At 39.2% G+C, this 20,603-nt stretch overlaps 2 protein-coding genes across 5 annotated transcripts in view; one reads left to right on the forward strand and one right to left on the reverse strand.

The window, feature by feature from the left end:
- Positions 1-3,885, forward strand: part of GRM3 (glutamate metabotropic receptor 3) — a 104,056-nt gene extending 100,171 nt beyond the window's left edge. For 3 of the 4 annotated variants that reach the window (XM_071734056.1, XM_071734058.1, XM_071734057.1), the window contains one exon: positions 3,341-3,883. In XM_071734056.1, coding sequence (XP_071590157.1) covers positions 3,341-3,414 — 74 coding nt within the window. In that variant the 3' untranslated portion in view covers positions 3,415-3,883. Of the gene's footprint in view, positions 1-3,340 lie in introns of all 4 variants that reach the window. The other variant, XM_071734060.1, reaches the window with a different exon arrangement.
- Positions 3,886-7,647: 3,762 nt separating this feature from the next.
- Positions 7,648-20,603, reverse strand: part of ELAPOR2 (endosome-lysosome associated apoptosis and autophagy regulator family member 2) — a 101,167-nt gene continuing 88,211 nt past the window's right edge. The window contains exons 17-22 of the mRNA XM_071734061.1: positions 19,224-19,320; positions 17,945-18,046; positions 15,584-15,710; positions 14,650-14,828; positions 13,504-13,669; positions 7,648-10,500 (exon numbers count right to left, since the gene is read on the reverse strand). Of these exons, the coding sequence (XP_071590162.1) occupies positions 10,441-10,500; positions 13,504-13,669; positions 14,650-14,828; positions 15,584-15,710; positions 17,945-18,046; positions 19,224-19,320 (731 nt within the window). The 3' untranslated portion in view covers positions 7,648-10,440. The remainder of the gene's footprint in view (positions 10,501-13,503; positions 13,670-14,649; positions 14,829-15,583; positions 15,711-17,944; positions 18,047-19,223; positions 19,321-20,603) is intronic.

The raw sequence follows: 20,603 nt of genomic DNA on the forward strand, positions 1-20,603 counted from the left end.
GCAGAAAGCAGGTAGAGGTGAGTACTGACTGCTAAATGAGATTTGTATTAGAGGCACCAAGCTTTGATCCTTTTGACAGATGAATTCTGGACTACAAAAGAATATAGATTGCAGAATAGAGAATCCTGCTGAAGAAAGGCAAGATACTTGTGTGCCTATGTATATGAAATGTTTTGAAAAATGCATCTGTACACATTTGTTTGCATCTTGAAAAGTCACCTTTGACAGAGTGCTGCTAAGTTCTCCTTCCCCTGCAGTATTTCCCCACCAGGATGTTCCCCAGTTTTCCAGTTATAAAACATGTTGTATATATAAATATTAATATATTAGAATTATCAAATATTAAACAAACACTATGTTAACTAAACAAATATAATAAATAATAAGCAAAAAACATAAAATATTAAAAATAAAAAATAAAAGGAAATTAGCACCCAAAAAACTTCTCAAAGGATTCAAACTGATCTAAGCACCTACACGATTCAGGCTGAGCCTTTACACCCAGGAGGTGTCATTCAACCATGCCCAGAGGGAGAGCACTGCACAGGCTTGTGGTCCTCCAGTTGTCCTACACAGGGGTCAGGAAAAGACCTGAGGCTACTGTTTATAACCAAGATGGCAAATTTTCTGTCTCAGAATTTATTTTCCCAGCCCTTGCTCCAAACTAGCCCTGAAACATGGCTTTTGTACATGATTAGCTCATCATGGTCCAGCTGTGAGCATGACTAGAAGTGGCACGGAGGCAGCACACCTGAAGCTGCTTATTGTCATGCTGCAAGGTGCTCAGTGCTGGGCTTTTGCATTTTACCTCTGGTTCTTTGCCTTGGATTACCTAAGCAAAGTGAGAGGCTTCCAGGAAAGAGGACAGCTGAAGCATGGACTGCAGCTACATCAAGATTTTTGGTCATGTCCTATATTTTTTCTTGGTCTCCAGACAAGGTAAAATGGAGGTGAAGTGTCTACAGTAGGTCCAGCAGTATTTCAGGACACCTCTTGGCTGCTGCTATAAGACATGATGTGAAATTCAGAACCCTGCAGGGCCAGCAATTCCTATTGCTGAGGTCTTTAAGGAAAAGCAAGATCTTTAAAGATCAGTAAAGAACTTCTTTACTGAGAGAGTGATCAAGCATTGGAATGGGCTGCCCAGGGAAGTGGTGGATTCTCCGTCCCTGGAGATATTTAAAAAGAGACTGGATGTGGCACTCAGTGCCATGGGCTGGTAACTGCAGCAGTAGTGGATCAAGGGTTGGACTTGATGATCTCTGAGGTCCCTTCCAACCCAGCCAATTCTATGATTCTATGATCTTTCATTCAGTCTCAGAGAGAGAGAAGGATGCTCAGTGTGAACAGTTTACTCCACCCAGAAGAATTACTAACTGCTTCCCAACACTACAACAAAGCAATGAGCTGAGGAGGAAGCCTGATAACTCGAAAAGCAAGACCACTACTTTCTTGCATACCACCATGTTTCTCAGTTCAATTTTGACATCCTTCTGACACAATTATTGACATATTTGAGCTATTCATGCTCTTCAATGTGTTTGGATTTTAAAAACCCCTGACTTTGCCTGTAGTGATACTGCACTAGAACAGGGATTCAAATCAATCTCCTTAATAGAACTAATTTTTCTTTTTTTCCAACAACAAGTAGAAATAAAAAATAACAACAACATTAAAAAATCAGGTTAATATGTTGCCATATTATACCCAATTATAAACTTAATACAGAACCTGCTGGTTCATTTCCACATAATCATGGACACGATGCCCTGTGCCCTTTTACCTACAACTGACTCATTTTACATATGTGACTCATGAAATATATCCAGACTATGAGAAATAAAACTCCATCTACCTGATTCAGAGCAGGGGATCATTCTTGGCTCTTCTGTTTGTCAGGAATATGTTCTGCCCTCTGACTAGTAGGTTAGTCCAGTAGGTGCCTCTAAATTTCTCTGGTTAAAGCAGTTCTGTTTTCCATTTATATTTATCCAGTAAATATAAAGAACGGATAGATTCTTTATATCTAGAATCACAAATAGTATCTGATCTGAAGGAACAATTATCTGTTCTGAAAAAGATGCTGATCATCTTTAGAAAACCAGTCTGCAATTGAGAATGTAGCCAGCACCAGTTTTGGAAGACTGAGCATGCCCTTGTCAGCTGCATAAATTGCTTTTTTACACTGGATGATTGAGTTTACTGTGTCATTTCTTGCCGTGTTTTTTCTTTGATGAAGGCATCACATTTCTCTGGGTCACTGTTGCCATCAACCTAATGTATCTTTAAAAAAAACAGCTTTATGGTGCCATGAGCAGAGATGTCACAGAATATCTGAAAACACACTCCAGATACCCAGTGGCTAATTTTAACAAAGATGGACAAGCCAGATGGCTTTTAAATTAAAATCCACAATGCTTTAGCAGAATGGCAATATATCCTACAGTCAAAATACAAATACATTTAGAAACCTGCTCAGATTAAGTTGTAAAAACACAACGAAAACCTGCTGTGTAAAACATTAGGCAACGTAAACAAGGGAATGAGAATCTGTCCCTCACCTCTGGCTGCATTTTGAATACTGATCTAGAACTCCTAGAAATATAGAATATTATGGCCAGAAAATATTCTGGGATTAAGTGAGAAATAATCTGGCTTTCAAATTCAGTTATTCAAAAATGCCTTCACTCCATCCAACATGTACACATGATTCTTGTTTTTTAGATTAAAAAATAGATCAACACAGTCCTAATATGCAGAGGCTTCTGTCCTGGATTTAAAAATGCATATATTTTCTTTCAGAAATGTCCTTTCCAATTATGTGAAAGCTCAAAGGACCTTAGCATTTCTTGCCAATAAAACTTGAAAAATCCAAAGGTTCACATTCTATTCTACAGGGATATCTTAGCACACTCTAGCTATATTAATTCACACTCCCATGTGAAGTGCTAGAAAGCGAGACCCAGTGGCCCAGAATCATAAAAGAAAATTCATGTATTTTATTCAGACACTTCTTGGAGAAGCTTAATCACCCTAAGAACACTCAACTGTTAGCAAAGAGAAATCAGGTTCCTCCAGAGGGTGCTTCAGTCTCAGATTTGAATTGCCTTTAGAGGTACAAGCAGGACCTCCATCAGCTCCACTGCTGAGACAGTTACACGGAATCACAGAAACACAAACTTGTTGGAAAAGACCTCTAGAGTCACTTTCCACTGAGCATCTTGTTTAAATTGGGTGAGATGGTCCAGGTCAGCATAGATTGTAATCTTACATGATTTTGTAATTTTCTTCTGCCCTGAAGTCAGCTGATTTTTCCCCTCTCTTTTTCTTTCTCTTTCAGCATCTGCTACTATGTATGTACCAACCGTCTGCAATGGAAGGGAAGTCCTGGACTCCACCACTTCATCTCTGTGATTGTGACTTGCAGTTCAGTTCTTGAGTTTTTAGACTGTTAGGCAAAATTTTGCACATGTTGTGCACCCCATAAAACACCAGAAAACAAAAGAAATCAGAACAAAACTAGTATGTTTTTTTTAGAAACAGTGTAATAAATTATTTTTGAGGATTGTACAGTATATAGTGATGTCCTGGAACTTTTTAGACTGATTTTAGCCCTTCTGTTGTTAACGGTCATAAGGGACATGTAAATAACCATGGTTCACAATGTGCATAGTCCTGCAGTAAGGGAGTGATTTGTTGCAAGCACAGTTGCAATGTTAGGTGACTTCTTTCCTACGGAATTTTTTTGTAGCTCCTTGTAATTAACTTAGATTGCATTTCTATGTTGTATATTACAGTTACCTTACGTGTAACAGATTGGTTTTCTCAGCACAAAACAGCAGTATTAATGTAAAGGCAACAACAATAAAGAGATAAAACTTTTTCAGCATAGTTTCATTTTTGTGTCTTCCTCCCTCAAGATCATTACATTTCTCTAGACACCTGAATAGGTAAATAGGATAAAATATCTGCAGTACCAGTGTGTGTGTGCTTACAATGAATGCTTTGTCAATGTCAAGTACACTTCTCCCTGGAAGTGTTTAAGCCAGTCTGGCTTTAAAGATCCTATCTAGACTGAGGTGTCCCTTCCCATGGCAGAAGGCTTGGAACCAGATGGTGCCTTCCAACCCTAGCCATTCTATGATCCTATTCTATGATTCTATTCTATGATTCTATAATTTCTGCCCTCCTACCCCCGCCCCCCCCCCCCCAAAAAAAAAAAAAAAAAAAAAAAAAAAAAAAAAAAAAGAGAAAATGTCTGATTGCATCTCAGTGAGATATTAGTAAAAATTTTTCTATTGTTCACTCATTTGGGATGACTTAAGGCTGGCAAGCCTGCAGTAGATTGGCAGCATATAAAAAACAAAGAGATTTTAGATTGTGTTGGCAAACAGAGTGAAGACAACCTGTCAAAATACTAACTAAGGCTATTTCATACTTCCAGCCAAATTCAAGCTGGTTCAGTTTGTCTGCATCAACAGTGCCACGCAAGACAATTGGAGAACTGCAGAGACACAGAAACCAAAAAAATGTCATAAAAGAGAAATCCAGGAGAAATTTGCACACATCTGTGGGGTGACTTTACATTCAAACCCAGTGATTCAAGGCACACACACCAGGTACTTAGACAATTGCAAAATACCTTTGAAGTGTGGCTTTTATAACAGCACTCTTAAAGGCACCCTCAACCTAATGAAATAACCCAAAATCCTCCCTTCTGCCAGGTCCAGTAAGTCATTAAGAAGACAAACACACTTTTGATTAATGTGTCTGGGCATATTTACCTAAGGGTTTGTTCCCATTGATCCCATTCCTGCTGAGGTCAACAGCAAAACTCTCATTGGCTTCAAGGGCAACACCACTGGGGTTTTCAAAGGCAGACACTACAGATACACAGTGTTGGATGTACAGGTTCTCTGGAGCCCAGTGCTTCTGCACTTGCAGAAGTCTTTACACATTTCTGGAAAGGTGTGAGTCCTTAGGAATGAACTGGATAAGAGAGTAGCTGTTATTTTAAATGCAAAAAATAGAAGACTAAATTTCTTCAGATTCCTACACAGAGATATACACCTATTTTCTTTGGACATCCACAGTTCATCAGAAAAGAGTTTTGATGTCTACAGTTTAGTGACTGGCTACACACACAGATACTTAAGAGTCTCCATCATGGAGCTGTCTAGTACAAAAATCACTGTGACTTTCCCCAAAGTAAGCATTGCTCAGGCTGCACTATATGCAGAGCCCTTCTTTCTCTCCACAGTCACTGGAGTCTCTGTTTGGGGCTTGGTTCCCACAAGGGTCAAGCTTTGACAGGTTGGGGAGCACCTGAAAGCATCACAGACTGAGCAGCTGCATTCATACAACTTCTGTGTGCTCTTCCATGGATTAAGAGGCTGCTCATTGTGTGGCAGAAGGCCACAATTTGTGACTACAGTTCTGATGTCCCTGCATCTACATTATCTTTATGGAGCTCTGAAAAATGCCCAAGCCAATGAGAATTTCTTCTCAATTTTTATAGAATGTAACAATCAGGTTCAAAGCTACCTTACCTAACATTCATTAGTATAAATAGGTACATATGAGATTGTCAGATTGTCAGCTTCTTCTCCCTTTGTACTCAGAGAAGGAGGCACGATTCCCCTGGCTTAGCTCAGATTGCTACTTTAGGCTGAGATGAATCTTTCCAAACCAAGGTTAGCACAGCTAACATCACAAAGTTTGGAGTGAAAACAAAGGCATCATGTCAGGTGAACCATACCCATAGAATATAAATTGGCATCTGGATCTTACAGTCCCAGAGTTTTCATTAACTTTGATAGCACTACTGAAAAAAAATGGCTCTGTGTCTGAACATATTAGCAGAATACTCAGGTGGCTTGAAAGCCACTTGTATGTGGGTTTTTCATTAACAAACAAAACAAAACAAAATAAACCATGTGGATTTCTGGAGTTCCAGCCCCACCAAATTTGCCCAACATTCTTATACTTGTCTTTGTTATGAAAGTTTTTCACTACTTTCTGGATTTTGTCCAGAGATGTAGATGATCTTGTATTGCCTGATGGTTCAAGAAGTCCAGTTTCAAAACAGGAGAAAAAAAAAAAAAAAGGGGGGGGGGGGGGGAGGAGGGGGGAAGATGTCAAAGTCTGGCAGAGGCTTTGCACATCATACTGGCATGAAAATCTCTTGAAAATGGGATTTTAAAATTATTTTTATTTCTTTTGTCTCCCATCATCAGTTTAGTTTCTGTATTTAAAACTGTTTATAGTTTTTCTTCCATTTTTGTAAAACTTGGCTTTAAAGTATAAACCTCTTCTGGTCTCTTTACTGCTCTCATCGTATAAAAAGATTTGAGTAATTCACCTCAAAGCAGAGTTAGACTTGTCATGGTTCCACCATGGAGGGGGTACCCAAGGACTTTGGCAGTGAGCCTGAAGAGCTGTCACACTGCTCTGAGCCCCACATGCAGCCATCCTGAGGAAATGCTGGGAACAAGAAAAAGGATTAGCCCAGCATCTATGATGCCTTACTGGATGCTGCAAAAAAAATTTAGTTTTTCATTCAGAAGCCAAAACTTCAGAACACCTTAGCTCTCTGAGAAAGGTTTGTGGGAAACTGTGTTTTTTTTTCTTTTTACTGGCTGGGAAGAAAAATAAGCCTCAAAATATTGTTACATGCTGATCTGAAATAAAGCAGGTTTGGCTTTTTGTGGGTTTTTTTGTTCTTGGGTTTAGTTTTTGCTTCTTGGTCTTGTTTTTTGGTTTTGGGTTGGTTTGGGTTTTGTAGGTGAGTTGTTTCTTCTTTAAGTCTTTTGAAAGCAAAACCAAAATCTACTGTGTTAAAAGAATACAGTAGATTGTCTTTAAGTGATTGTTTTTCCTGAATTAATGAACACAACTGGTTTCATTCAAGGCAAGGCTGGACAGGGCTCTGAGTAGCTGATCTACCTGAAGTTGTCCCTGCTTACTGCAGAGGAGTTGGACTCAATGATCTTTAGAGGTTTCCCTTCCAACCCAAATCATTCTGTGATTCTACACTATGGACTGACCAGCTGCATTCTTTGCTTAGGAAGAAAGGTCACTCCCATTGGTGTTTCACCACCAATTGTAGCTGCTTTTACCCTTACAATGAAGCATCTGTGCTGGCCACAGCTGGAGATGAGTCAACAACCACTGGCTCCTAATGGCAACAAGTACTGCTCTCTTGTCTGGTTATAATAAGCATCTCCATTTAATAGGTAGTACTGGCTCTGGACAAACAGTGCAAAAACTGCAAACATTCCTCCTTAACTAATGGAGAGCTCCAGAAACTGTTTCTCAAGAGCAAATAGTCAAATCCTTTCTTTGAACCACGTTGACAGGTCCTTGAAGCTACTCTAACTTCCCACTGTGGCTTGCAGACAAATCTTTCCCAAACCTAAACTCTTAGCCAATCGTATTATATATTACAAACATCAGCCAAAATAGTTAGAGCCAAGATGGAATACATTCTTTGCACATCTTCCCCTTGGCAAGCACTGTCAAGGTTGAAACAAAAACATTCTGCTAATTTGCCCATAATTTATGAGACACCAGTAAAATGTGCTTAATCCTCAAAGACATTCAGTTGCTTGACTCCAGATTTCAATGAAAAGCATGCAAATGCAGCAATAAAACTCATTCCATTTAATCAAGTGAACACATAACAGACTGATTCACATTGTTTTATGGCATCAAATAACAGATTCTGATGTGATTCCATGTGGGAGAAAAGGGGGGAGGTTGTAGTAAGTATATTTTGGAGAGCACTAGAAGAGGTCACAGACAGCTGATTTCTTAATGAAGTATTAAAGGCTTCCAAAATTTGTCTCTTCTGGAAAAACTGAAACTTCCCCTCTCTACTATATCTTTGACAGAAAGAAAATAAAAGCAGAAGTCAGCTAAAATGTGCCAGTTTTCACTTGCTTAATTGTTGGAAAACGCCGTTTTCTTTTTTTAAGGTAAATAAAGGCGACGTTGTTGATTTGTATATCACTCTGTTTGCACTGCACCAGTTATACTATTAGATTTCTGGAAAAAATTTTGAATAATACCATGACAAACCATTTGGAAACAGAGCTGAGAAGGATTGTAGAATAAAGTCTGCTAGAGCTGACAAAAAATGCCGCTTTCTGCTTTTTTTGGAAAACAAAAAGGAAAAGGAAGGGAACCAAATAAACCCTCTGTGGTCTTAAGCAAAATTAAATGTAGTTAATAAAAATTAAGGCATTTTGACATTACATTAAATAATGAAATAAAAATTATGTTCTGGAGAATAAACTGTAATTGTGGCTTGGAAAACATATGGAGAGAGCAAGGAAAAAATTAAAGGAGATGTAGACAGATGTAATTTGATGGCAGTGAAAAGCTCCAGCCACCACTGCAGACCTGCAACGTTCAGGGAAGGCTGCAGTTCCACCAAACATCTCAAGTCCAGAATTTCAAATATATTTTCACTTTATTTTATGAATGCCCATCAGATATATATCTTTGATGCTACAGCACACTAGTTGAATAAAAATCAACAACATAAAACCCCTCTTCATAAAAGATCCAAGAAGTGAAATCCCAAAGCCATAACCATTTACTCTGTGAGCATATCATCTTTGACAACCATATATAAATGACATCATGACAACAAATACAATGTACAATAATAAGTGTGCAATGGTACAAAATATACAAAAAGGAATGTGTATTTAATATACATTCAACAATACCCCATAGAAATATTTGTTGGGAAAGAGAAGTGCTTTTCAAGAACAACAGAAAATGTACACCACTTCAGTTTCAGACGACTGAAGTATCTCCCATCAAAAGAGTAAAGCCTGTGGCCTTTGACTGGAGATATAAAGTAACTGAGCTGAGTTTTCTCTAAACAAAAAAATAATCTGAACTTCATAAAATTTTTGTCCATATCTATAGCATAATAAAATATTTAGACTGCATAAAATTCAGTTTAATTTAAATTTTACTTAAAAGCGGGCCCTCTTTTATCGATAGAGCTAGCTCAGTCATATAAAATCAAAAATCTGTATTACTTACAGTAAAAAGACCATTTCTGCCCATGTGTCTTTTCTGGTTTTGATGCATTCCACAATTCACATAATTTTGCTCTAATAGAAAGACAAGTCTGACCAGAGGTCAACACAAGAATCATTCCTCATTTTCTCCTGGCTCTACACAAGTCTTGCATAATTTTACTCAAATATTTTTTGCCTAAGTTTCAGACTCCTTTGAGTTTGACCCCAGTGGGAATTCCAGGAAATTATTACAGTGGATATTATGAAGATCACATGCTTATAATGTGGCTGATTTTATGAAAAAGTCCACCTAGCCTCTAGTTTTTGAGACACCATTTTTGTGCCCTTTTCCCTAAGCAGGTACCTGCACTGACAGCAGAAAGCATTTAGATGCTGAGCTCTGCTGGGCATCTGTTCTTGTTCCTTCCATGGGGCCAGGAACAGAGGTGGAGTAGTTCTAACAAGCCTTCCAGCTGACAAAGCTGGTGCCTGATTTCAAGAAGCAGAGATTCTTGCTTTCCCTGGAGAGTTGAGGCTCTGTTGGTTTGCAGCCCAGGGCAAGGTGACAGATTGGCAGCCTGAGGGAGGATCTAACACTGCCAATGACCTCTCTTGAAAGGAAAAGCTTCCACAGAGAAGAACAACTCAACTTGCACTGTAGGTATCATTTTCATTCTATTTATAGAGGTTGAGCCTGTTACTGCCCATAAACTCATGGGCCCAGATCTCCACACAGCTGCAGTTAACACATTTAAAGTTAATAGCATCAAGTTTTACCCCAGTGCTGATAACAATGACTTAGGCATCAGATTGAGTTCAACTTGCAGTTGCAATACTGTGCCTCTTGTATTAGAGGCTGACACAGACCATTCAGCCCTCCAGAGCATTAAAATCAATAGTGTTTTCCAAAGTTCAAAAATCACCTGAGGCTCATTCCAAGTACCATTCACAACTTTGATTTTAAGAGAGACTCATAGTTATGCTATTAAAGGACAATACATAACCTTTGCTTGAGGTTTCAAGCCTCTCTGAAAATAATTTTTATGAATATGTGTAGAAGGAGTGAAAGGAACTGAAAAGTACCTATAAATCATATGGCATGCCTGAGAGATGCCCAGGTGAATTTTAAAAAATTCATGTTATTTGCAATACATATATCTCTTCCTGAGTTGAATTTCATTCCCAGTATGGAATCCAAGTGCCTGCTTTCTTTTTTTGGCAAGGTACTCAATCACATGGTAAGGCAATCCAATTTTCTGGTTTGCTTCCTGTCTTCTTTCCCCTTAAATAGCCAAGCATTTCTCACCAAGATCACCACTACAATGTGTGCCAGAACATGTTTAAAATATGGTCCTGTAAAAATAGAGATTAGGTTTGTTTCTTTGAAGGCAGCATTAATTCTTCATATATTCTGGGATCTTGAAGATTTCAGCTGAACAGATTCAAAATTATCTTCCTTTTCCTGCAACGGAAAAGACAGGTTCCAATCAACTGGGATTTCTCAAATTCACTCCAACAGTTACTACATGTGTTCTGGGAGTCTTCTCTTACTATCTTAAGAGCAGCCCTTGACAAAGACTTCGTTTCTACTACAGTCATTAAGTGCACAGTTTGAACCTTTATTGTTTAATAACAACACTAATTCTGTAAAAAAAAAAATGCAAAATCCATAAAATTATTCCATATATATTGCTCATGGTACTTCAGAGGATAAAGGGAAAGTCTATTTCATTCTTATAGTATAGGGCAGGTAGTCAGAGCTGGGGAATTGCAAGGTAACTGTATCTTTGGTTAACATTAACATGCTTCCCACAGTAAATAAAATGTTTGAAGCAATCTGTGAATGAGAACACTTCTGCCTTAGTCCTGGATTTCGAGTCTCTGGGTCTCTTTCTGAGAGACCTAGAAGACAAAGAGAGTCTACAAATCCTCTGCCATCTTAAAAATTAGGGCTGGAGAGTTGAGTTTTGCTTCTGTTTTCATCTGCCAGGTATCAGCCTGGGCCATCTGGCCAGCAGGCATCACAGTGATGGGCAGACACATCACTGCATGTGTGGAGAACCCAATGGTCCATGCAGAAGGAATGAAGAAACCCTCATAAAACAACTCACCAGAAAATGGTGTTTCTTGCTTCATGTACCTACCTTTTATATTTGTTTATGTACACAAACAGTTTGGAAATTATGTGAAAACTACCCTCACAATCTCATTTTAAAAGCCATCGTGCTCAGATGAGGACAGCCCAGTGCAGACATAAGAAAGAGCAGGATAAAAAATTGTCCTATGCTGGCCCACAGGCAGAGCACAGATTTCTTGTTCTGAAGGACCTGGTATCTTTATGCTGGAGGCAACAGTTAGAACAAGAACAGCCTCCAATCTGGGGCAGTTTCATATTTCTTTAACTTCTATATTCTCATTAAAAATCACAGTAATTTCTTTCTATATTACAGGTCTAGCCCTGAATTCCTTGGGTACTCAAAACCACTAATGGTTTTATGAGCTGTTTTGCTTCACAGAATTGCCCGAAGCTTGAACATATAGTTAGGATATTTCATATTTCTCTTTATTTCCCAGTTTACAATTCTCTTCCTTTTCTCCCATTTCCCTCCATACATTTCTTTCTAATTTTACATGCATCACCATCATGATATGACTTTCCTCATCTTTTGCATAAATTAAAATGGATGCCTATAACATTTGTTTTAGAGAAATATATTTTTAATTCCTGTTATCTGCCTGGATACAGGACACAGATTTCAGTAAGCTAATGAGGTATTGGAAGCTGAGTTTGCCAGCTCTGATTACCTAACAGGAAAAAGAGAATCAGCTTAGAAATATCTGACAGGCTTATTTATAAAGAAAGAGAATAGTCAGAGAGCCTTATACAATGGATATAGGGACTTTAAAAAACCCTTTCTGAGTCCAAATATGCATTCACGTGGTCTGAATACTAAAGTACTAAAGTGTATTTTAAGGAGAGAAAAAAAACCCACCATTTCTTGCACACTCCCATCTCTATACTTCTAATCAGGAAAGAGACAGTGGTTGGTGCTGCGAATGGAGTCAGTAAAGCTTTTACAGCGATCAGGAATACAGCAAACCATGACCCTCACCAGCAGCTACAGCCACCCAAGCCATTTCAGGGACAAAAAAACATCATCAGTATTTCAAAAGCAATCCCTATAGGATTCAAAATGGAATCAACCTCCATTTTTGCAACACCACCACAAAATCTGATGTGCTTTGATTTTTTTTGCATTTTCAATAAGCTTACTATTGAATTAAGAATTAATATTGAATTTCTGGCCCTTTCCACAAGGAACAATATTGATTTTGCAAGACAAATAGTCAGGCTGAGGTTAAGGGAAAGTTTCACATATTAGTTGTGTAATGGTAACATGTCCTAGGAGGGTGATGTGGGAAGCAGATAGCATGGAAAGAGGAGCAGTGTTCTAATAAAGAAACTAAAAGGACAAGGAGGAAAAAATAAGGGAAAAGAAAGGTGATACATAGATTTTTATTTCATTGCACTCGATCACAGAAATGAAATAAAATGAGTAAAAAAAAGCTCAGAATTCAACATTCTGAAATATTTGGACAAGACACAAGAGAGTGACATTTTATAATACATTTTTATTATGATTTTTTTAAGAAAACTTCCTATTTTGAAGCAACCCACTTCAGCAAAACTGTTTCAAAGGGAAAATATCATCCACCTTTATCCTGATCATAATAGGTGCCCCAGCTGGTCTCCCTTAAAGGCAACATTACCTTTCCCATTGGCTTCAAGGCACTTGGAATAAAGACCAAAGCACCTGTGGCACCTACCATGATAGCCCTGTGCTGCTTCTCTCTGAAATGTTCAAAGGAGGACACCAGAGACCTTTGTGCTACAAATTCAGACATGCAAAAGCCTAGACCACAAGTGCTGCAGAAAAAATTATTTTGGTGTTGCTTCCCACTGAAATGGAGAAGGTTGCTGCATTGGGTAGAAGGCTCTGGCTGATGCCTCCTCTTCAACAGAATCCTTTAGTACTCAAAATTGTGGTTCTCAAGTCATCCCTGAAGCCAGCCAGGTGAGATGCAAGCAGCTGGCTGGTGGCTATCTTCCCAATGTTCATTTTCCATATCTCTGATAGTTGTGTTTGCCTCAGCAAAGGATGTGGCTGGTAGGAATCCAGGAAGACAAGTGCCTCCCACCACTAGCTGCTCTTTTGAGGTATCACTCATACAATAAATAATGCTATGGATATCTGCCAGCAGAAAAGGGAGCATCTCCTCAATACCCTGCAGCATTTCTTATCCTTACCCATCCCATGGATTTCAGCAGATCATTGGACTGGGTGATGTGTGTGTGGGAGGCTGCACAAAGCACTGTGCAAATTAGCACCACAGCCTCATCACATCCAGTAATAAATAGAGGTAATAATTATTTTTAGTATTAACAGTAGCAATTACTACTCACCTTTGTTGCCAAGGACTTGAGCTTCCCCAGCAGTGACTGCTTATTTGAATATACTATTTCTTCTTCATTATCTTCTCCTTCCATTATAGCACAGCTGTCAGCAGCTGGCAGTTCACACTCTTTTGAATTTGCTGTCATCACTAATTTGGAATATTTATACTCCAGCCTGAAGATATAAAACCAGACAAGCACAGATTTTTTATCAATGCCCAATATTCAAGGTTCTTGTAATTTAGATTATCTGCAGTCCTTCTACATAGTTACCTATGAAGCATTTACTGGAAATGAGATACTCTTCAGTCAACAAAACCATGTAGCCAAAATAGTATTAGCAATACATCGAGCTCCTGCTCTCAGGCCTCTGTCTTGATAAAAAGAAAGTAATTTTTCTCTAAAAGATCACAAGTAGGTCAAGAGAATTTCCTGCATGAAAAAAAGTGTGGCCTGCATGATGGGTGGTGCCACAGCAGGTCTGAATTCAGCCTGTATCAGAATCTGCATCATGCTGCTGTCCAAGGGGCTATGGGAGAGAGGGGAGATGTGGAACAGTGAGGGGCAGGAGGCAGCAAGGGGTGAGCAATGTCACAGTGGAGCTTGGATTTGGTAAAGGTGTTTGTGCTATGGGGTAATGAAACCCCATGGAGGTGGAATCACTTTTTGAATGTTCATGGCATGATATCTGTGAAGTAGAGGACGATGGAGATAAGGAACAGTCAGTATGTTCATTCTGAGAAGAAGGAATCTTTTGAATGTGTACCAGATGTGTCCTGACAGCATACAAGCAATATATGGTCAAGGATCTTATTTTAACACAGCTGAAAGGGAATAACCAAAGAGAAGAGCTCTCATTTTGGTCATCACACCTTAACAAAACCATATTGCTTCTGGACCTAAGGTCAACTTCAAGATATCAGGGGTTTAACAAATGATTTAACAAATTACTGTGGAGTTTCTATACTTTCCTCACTAGCATTTTTGATAGCCACTGTTGGAAGAAGAAGCCTCAACTTTGTGGATTATTGGACTGATCCAACACAGTATCTTTCATCAACATTGTCCTAAGTTCAGGACCATGAAATAAACTTTTTATTCACCACATCAAGCTTTTAGCTTACTTTTATATAGATTAAAATTTGCACCACTTACTTCTGGTTCTTTTTCCAAAAATAGCATGTCAAGGCTATGAGCAGAACAGCTGTGAAAGCACCAACACCAGCTCCAACTTTTAGCCAAAAATCCACTGTTTCACAAGTGTTGGTCCTCTTTTCTGGCAAGGAAACCCCCTTAATGCAATGCTTTGGCTCATTCCATACGTACAAGGTTTCCTTTCAAATAGAAAACACCAAAACAAAGTGAGCTGCTTGAAGGAAAAGAGAGAACTGATTACAGTTGAAGAAAAGCTGTTTTGAGGTAGAAAAGTTAGAAAAGGTTCATTTCAATGAAAGTAACTCAAAGCATGTACTTCAGGTTTTCAGGGTCTAGGTGGTCATACTGGTCTACTCAGCTGCCCCCTTGATTGTGCCTGGAGGTTCAGACATGTCTGAAGGATTCTGTCTTTAGTATTGCTCTGTCCCTGGCATGCTATGGGTTGGACAGAGATAGTGAATGTGTTGTGCCTGCATTGGAGCTGCTGAGCAATAGGGCCATTCTCAACCTGTGAAAGAACTTACTAATATTTGACTAGAGAAGGCAGCAGAAAGGGTGAATTTCTGAACTGAAATTCTGAATTCTTTCCTAGGCTGCCTTTGATGCTTATGTCTATTAAAGGATTGAAGTCCTTTGGACACTCCATCCTTACACAAACAAACTGTACAAAGGAATAGAGAGGTCATGTCCCTCCCTACATAGCTCATCAGGCACAAGGCAACTCTCCTACAGGAACCATACTGCCATTGGCACAAATATTCCTGAGTCTCAACACTGCACCTCACTAATAAGGTTTGTACCCAGCCAACTCAGAGCCTGGTCTGAGATTTACCAGCTCCACCTGCACTTCCAGATTGAATTGCACACCTAATATCAACAGAGTCCAAGTTATACCCAAATGATCACATCTGACAAGGAGACATGGGTCCTGTACCTGAAATCCTTTTTTGCAGGCTCCCTCAATCTCGTGGTAGTCTTGCTCTGTGCAGAGAGGACAAGCTTCTGCACTTTCCCACATGAAGTAGAAAGTGCATCCATCACAGGTACCAGCAGGACATGAGCTAGGAGGAGAGCAAGGCTTAGTTAACATTTATGCAAAAATCTGGGGTTTGCATCCTCACACCTCACTCTGCCCCTGGAGATTTGTAATGATAGGTACAATAAAGGAGTAAACATCCATCAAGGCAGCATATGGAAAAATCTAGGGGAAGAACTTTTCCCATTTTGTAAAATGCCTTCTCAAGTGAAAACAGATGTTGAGCTGTCAAAAGTCTGAAGTAACAGTTCAGTTCCCAGCAGTTAGTGCTACTCAAGCACCTAAAATGAAGATAAAAGAAAGAAGCAAGCCTTGGAGACCAGCAGAACTACTCCAGTGTTCCACCAGCTCAGGTTAGCCTGGCATGTGCCTCTGTCATGCATCTGCTCCAGTAGGCAGCTGTTCCTGATCAATGCCACTATCTGGTTCCTGCCACTGTTCTAACAATGTCTGAGTGATTTAGCCCATATGGAATGGACTTGTCCTGTCATGGTTAATCACTAGAAGGATGTTCACCAGTTAATGAAGAGATAACAGCTTCTCTTAGTCTAAGAAAGACTAATGGCCTTATTTTGCATTCAGTCTGCAGAAGAAATTTGTACTGGCAATGGCAGAAGACATCTCACAGCTTTGGTTCCTGACAGGTACATCAGGTATAACAGCAGTAGTGGCCAACAGCCTGTACAGCTAGGTCATCAAAATGTGAAATACATCCATACAGGAAAATGGATTTAATGGGTTATTCTGTATCATGTGGAAATTTGTTATCCTGATCTGAAGAACTGGAAAATCTACAGCCCTAAGAGCCCGTTCTGGCTTATCCTGATCTGAATAAATGATAACTGTCCTCTGCATTATGGAATATTTTTTTAATTTACATGGCAAGAGCATTGTCAGACCTTTCTCCCCAACCTCTTTCATCTTACAATGTAACTTCAGGTGACACTGAAAACCCTGTCTGGAGGATCAAGGAGTTTCATGCACTATTATTTGATTATTAATCAAAGGGGCATAAGAGGGGAGAAATCAACAAGAACTGAGGTAAGGTATGTCATCTCAGCTATGTGCTGTTTCTGTTCATGCCTGCACTTTTAAAAGCAAGGCAGGTTACTCCTCCCTTACTACTGGTGAGTTATCACAGCTCACAGAGTGTGTGCTAGATTCCATGATTCTAACCTGCAACACTAGAAGGACACCTGGAGGATTTTCACATGGCAGCTGATGGAGGCTTTTCACCCAGCAGAATTTGTAGTGTGTTGGTTTCTAAGTAACTGGGCTAAACATCTCCAAAGGAGTTCAAACATCAGTCACTCCTCCATCACTGATGAAATAGTTGCCACTTTGCTTTCAGCCAGGTGAGCAGGGTTCACCCATCCCAAGAGACACAGGGATCAAACAGGATCACAAAGTGTTAACTTTTGGGAAGGAGACTTAAATTTGGGAAGGACAATGAGTGAGGGGGCAATCAGGAGATTTATAGTAACATCCAGATGGACTCAGATGAGTCTTGACAGCCAAAGAGGAAGGTTATCAGAGTTGAGAGGAACTTCTGAAAAATTACTGGGTGTTGCAGAAGAATTATTGGGTCTTCTCTGGAAGTTTTCAAGTATTTTGGGGAGAAAAAAAAGAAAAACAAAAAAACTTTCTGAGTCACTTGAATCAGAGTGAAGGGAAATAAAGGTCATAATTAAATAATTAAACCCAACTGGTACACGGGGTCCAGGATACATACTGGCATATGGGAGTGATGAGACACATAAACAAATGCATATAGGACTGAACTAGACAGAGTCAGGGCTCACATAAGCATTGCAATAGCAGATTTCATCATTCCAAGGACAGGTTGCCCTTTTTTAAAAAAAATCACTTTGTACCCAGCCACAGCTTAGATCAGGGAAGAAAAACTACCTTTCAAAGTCTAGACTAGGCAGTTTTAATCAGAAAGTCAAAGACCAAAAAAAGGATTTGAAATAAAGGAGAAGTGGAGACATGAAAACATCCCTACATTTCCTTTTGGTTTTAAGCTTGGAACAATGTGCCCAAGCTCTAACCTCTCCCAACACACAGCCTGAATACATGACTGCTGGGAGGTGATGGGCACACAGGTTTTTCACTTAGCAGAAACAAATCAGACCCCCTCAGTCACTGATGACTGACACAGCACTTCTTATTGCTAATAATTATAAAATTACTAATGAGTTTTATAAAGGTTACTTGAAGAGTAAGGGTTTTTAGGAACGCACACGAATACTTCAATACCTGGGAACAGAAAGCTCTCCCTGGCCTGGTTTGTTGGGGTTGCATCTCATTGTCACAACAGTGGCACGGCCATTCTCACAGGAAGTTGTCACTGTTGAAGACCTAACGTGAAACAAGAGGAGAAATGCAAAGTGTTTCCACTACAGTAAATACTTGCTGCTCTTTCTTGTCACTGTCTACTTATGCAGCTGCAATAAGAAAAAAAAACCCTTTACCACAGTGATTTTACCTTTCAAAGACAGGAAAAACAAAACAAAACAAAATAAAAAGAACCCAAACAAACAAACGAAAAAAAAAAAGGAGCAACAGAAGCAGGGTGTTCATTTAAATTTCAGAGTGTTCTGAGATGCCATTCAGAAAACTGCTCTGTTTTTCTAGCTAGTTAAAATTCTGCTGAGCCGAGGAATAATTCTGCCCACAAAACAGAATAGAATTATTAGCAATGAGAATTGCAAGTGCTGTGGTTGGTGTGTGTTACCGTGCTGGAGAGCTTATAAGGACTATCCCCTTGCCCAGGAATCAGAGCACCACACTGTGCTGAAACAGCACAAGGCAATGGACCTTATTCCAACATGAAAGACATTGAAAGCCAAGGTCATAATATACTCAAAACAGGAGTTCAGTTTGCAGAATCAGACATGTAATTTAAGTGCTTACATAGGCATCAAGTGTTGATATACAAAGTCTATTGCTAAAGCCTACACAACATAGAGAGCCAATCAGTGGAACAAATGTAGGTATGAGCCTCAAAATCAGCTGAATAGTCCCATGGGCTGCAGTGTCTAAGCTTAGAAACAAGATACCAGCATGAAGACATCTCCAATGAGGTGATCTTTGAGCTAGTTCTTACTCATGTTGAGATATTCTTTGTATGGAGGGAAGTGAAGAATAGGAAAAGCACACCAGTAACTGCAGGTTGGAACAATTCTTTTTAACCTGGTTAGCTGATTTTTGTAATATCAAACTAAATAAAAATATGGAACAAAAATTGCAATGGGAAGTGAGCATACCAAAGCTGTATTTGAGAAATCACCTGAAAAAAAGAAAAACATGACACTGGAAATGGCACCAGGAAGAATCAAAGCTCTGGTATCACTCTTTATTGACCAAATATAATTAAGATTTGAGTAAAGGCTGTTTGCTGGTTTCAAAAGATGCTTTTCAATATGGCAATCAGTATCAGAGAGGTAACAATTAAAGTAGTAAAGATTAAAGGTGATTAAAGATATCCCCTCATAGTTTTTAGTTTCCTTTAAACAAATGAAGAAACTTGACATACTTGTAAAAGAAATGCACATCACGTATTTTAGTTGGAGAAGGTGGAAACATATCTGTCTTGATGCTGATATTTTCCAGTGTTGTCTCAACAGTAGCTCCTAAAATTTGAGAAGAAAGAAAAAAAAAGGTTCACATACCATGTAATGAAATTAATACATGCATTTTTTTCTATTCTAATTAAACTTTGCGGACTTTTGTGGTCCTCACACAACCTGGTATATTCTCATATAAGAATAACAAAAACAAAAATTTATTAGGACAGCAGCACTGTGAATAAGCTTTACTTTTTTTGTAGAAATTTAAAGCACTTAAGGGGTATTACAGAATCACTAAACAGCTCAGGTTGGGAAAATACTGCTGAAGAGACCTGATTCAATCAATTGCTCAAAGCATGAACCTTGAATATATACCCCTAAGACACGATAACCCCAAGACACCATGACTCCATAACACACTGAGCCATTAGCAGTACTGAGGGAGAAAAACTGAAGGTGCAATGAAAAGGTTCAGAAGGACTCTACAGACATAGGCAACTCTTGATGGCACATTTTGGAACAGTCTTCTATGTGGAACAACACGGGTTACATAGGGCTTTTGAAGAAAAGCTGTAAAAAAGGAAAATTCAAGTAATCAGAGTTCTTAGAGATGCCTTCCAACTCTATGAACCAAAGAAGACAGAAAATATTGGTGCTGCACTGCAACATCTCAGAAGAAGAGGAAGCTGTACAAATGGACTGGCTACATCCTTCTAGTGGGGGGAAACACTGCTAGAAAAATAAGAAAAATTGGTTGCAGTCAGCAGCTGGTGAGAAGAGAGAAAAGACTGAAAAAAAGAAGTTTTCGACTTGTTTTTGCAACAGTTCAGACAGCCTAGCTATATTTTCTGGACATTGAATTGATTTTGACTTGATTGGCATTACATCTGGGAGGATGACTGGCACAGCTGGAAATCCATGTCTGCTTGTTCCCCTTCTCAGGAAAACATGGTAGATAACAAAGGTGATGGTTTGTACTAGATGCTACTGCCTGGTGTAAGAAAAGTCAGAGGCTGGGGTTGTGAAAGCACATGGATCAATGTGCTTAATAACACTCCCTAGGAGGGCTTGCAGGTGTGGGACAGCTACATCAACATAGCAAGCAAAAGGAGCTGTGCCACAGAAGCCATCAGGAACATACACAGAAAGATCACAGAATCACAGAATGATTTGGGTTGCAAGGGAGATGTCAGGTTATTGTGGAGGGGCTCCATTCTGAGAACATACACTATGTCCTTGTGTCAGCAAGGATGCTGATTTCCTCTTGTCAAAGGCATGGCATCTAACACAAGATAAATTAAATTTGGATTGCAAAAAGATAGGCAGAGAATATTTACTTACTAGAC

This window comes from Heliangelus exortis, chromosome 1 (genome assembly GCF_036169615.1).
Source record: "Heliangelus exortis chromosome 1, bHelExo1.hap1, whole genome shotgun sequence".
NCBI classification, from domain to species: domain Eukaryota; kingdom Metazoa; phylum Chordata; class Aves; order Apodiformes; family Trochilidae; genus Heliangelus; species Heliangelus exortis.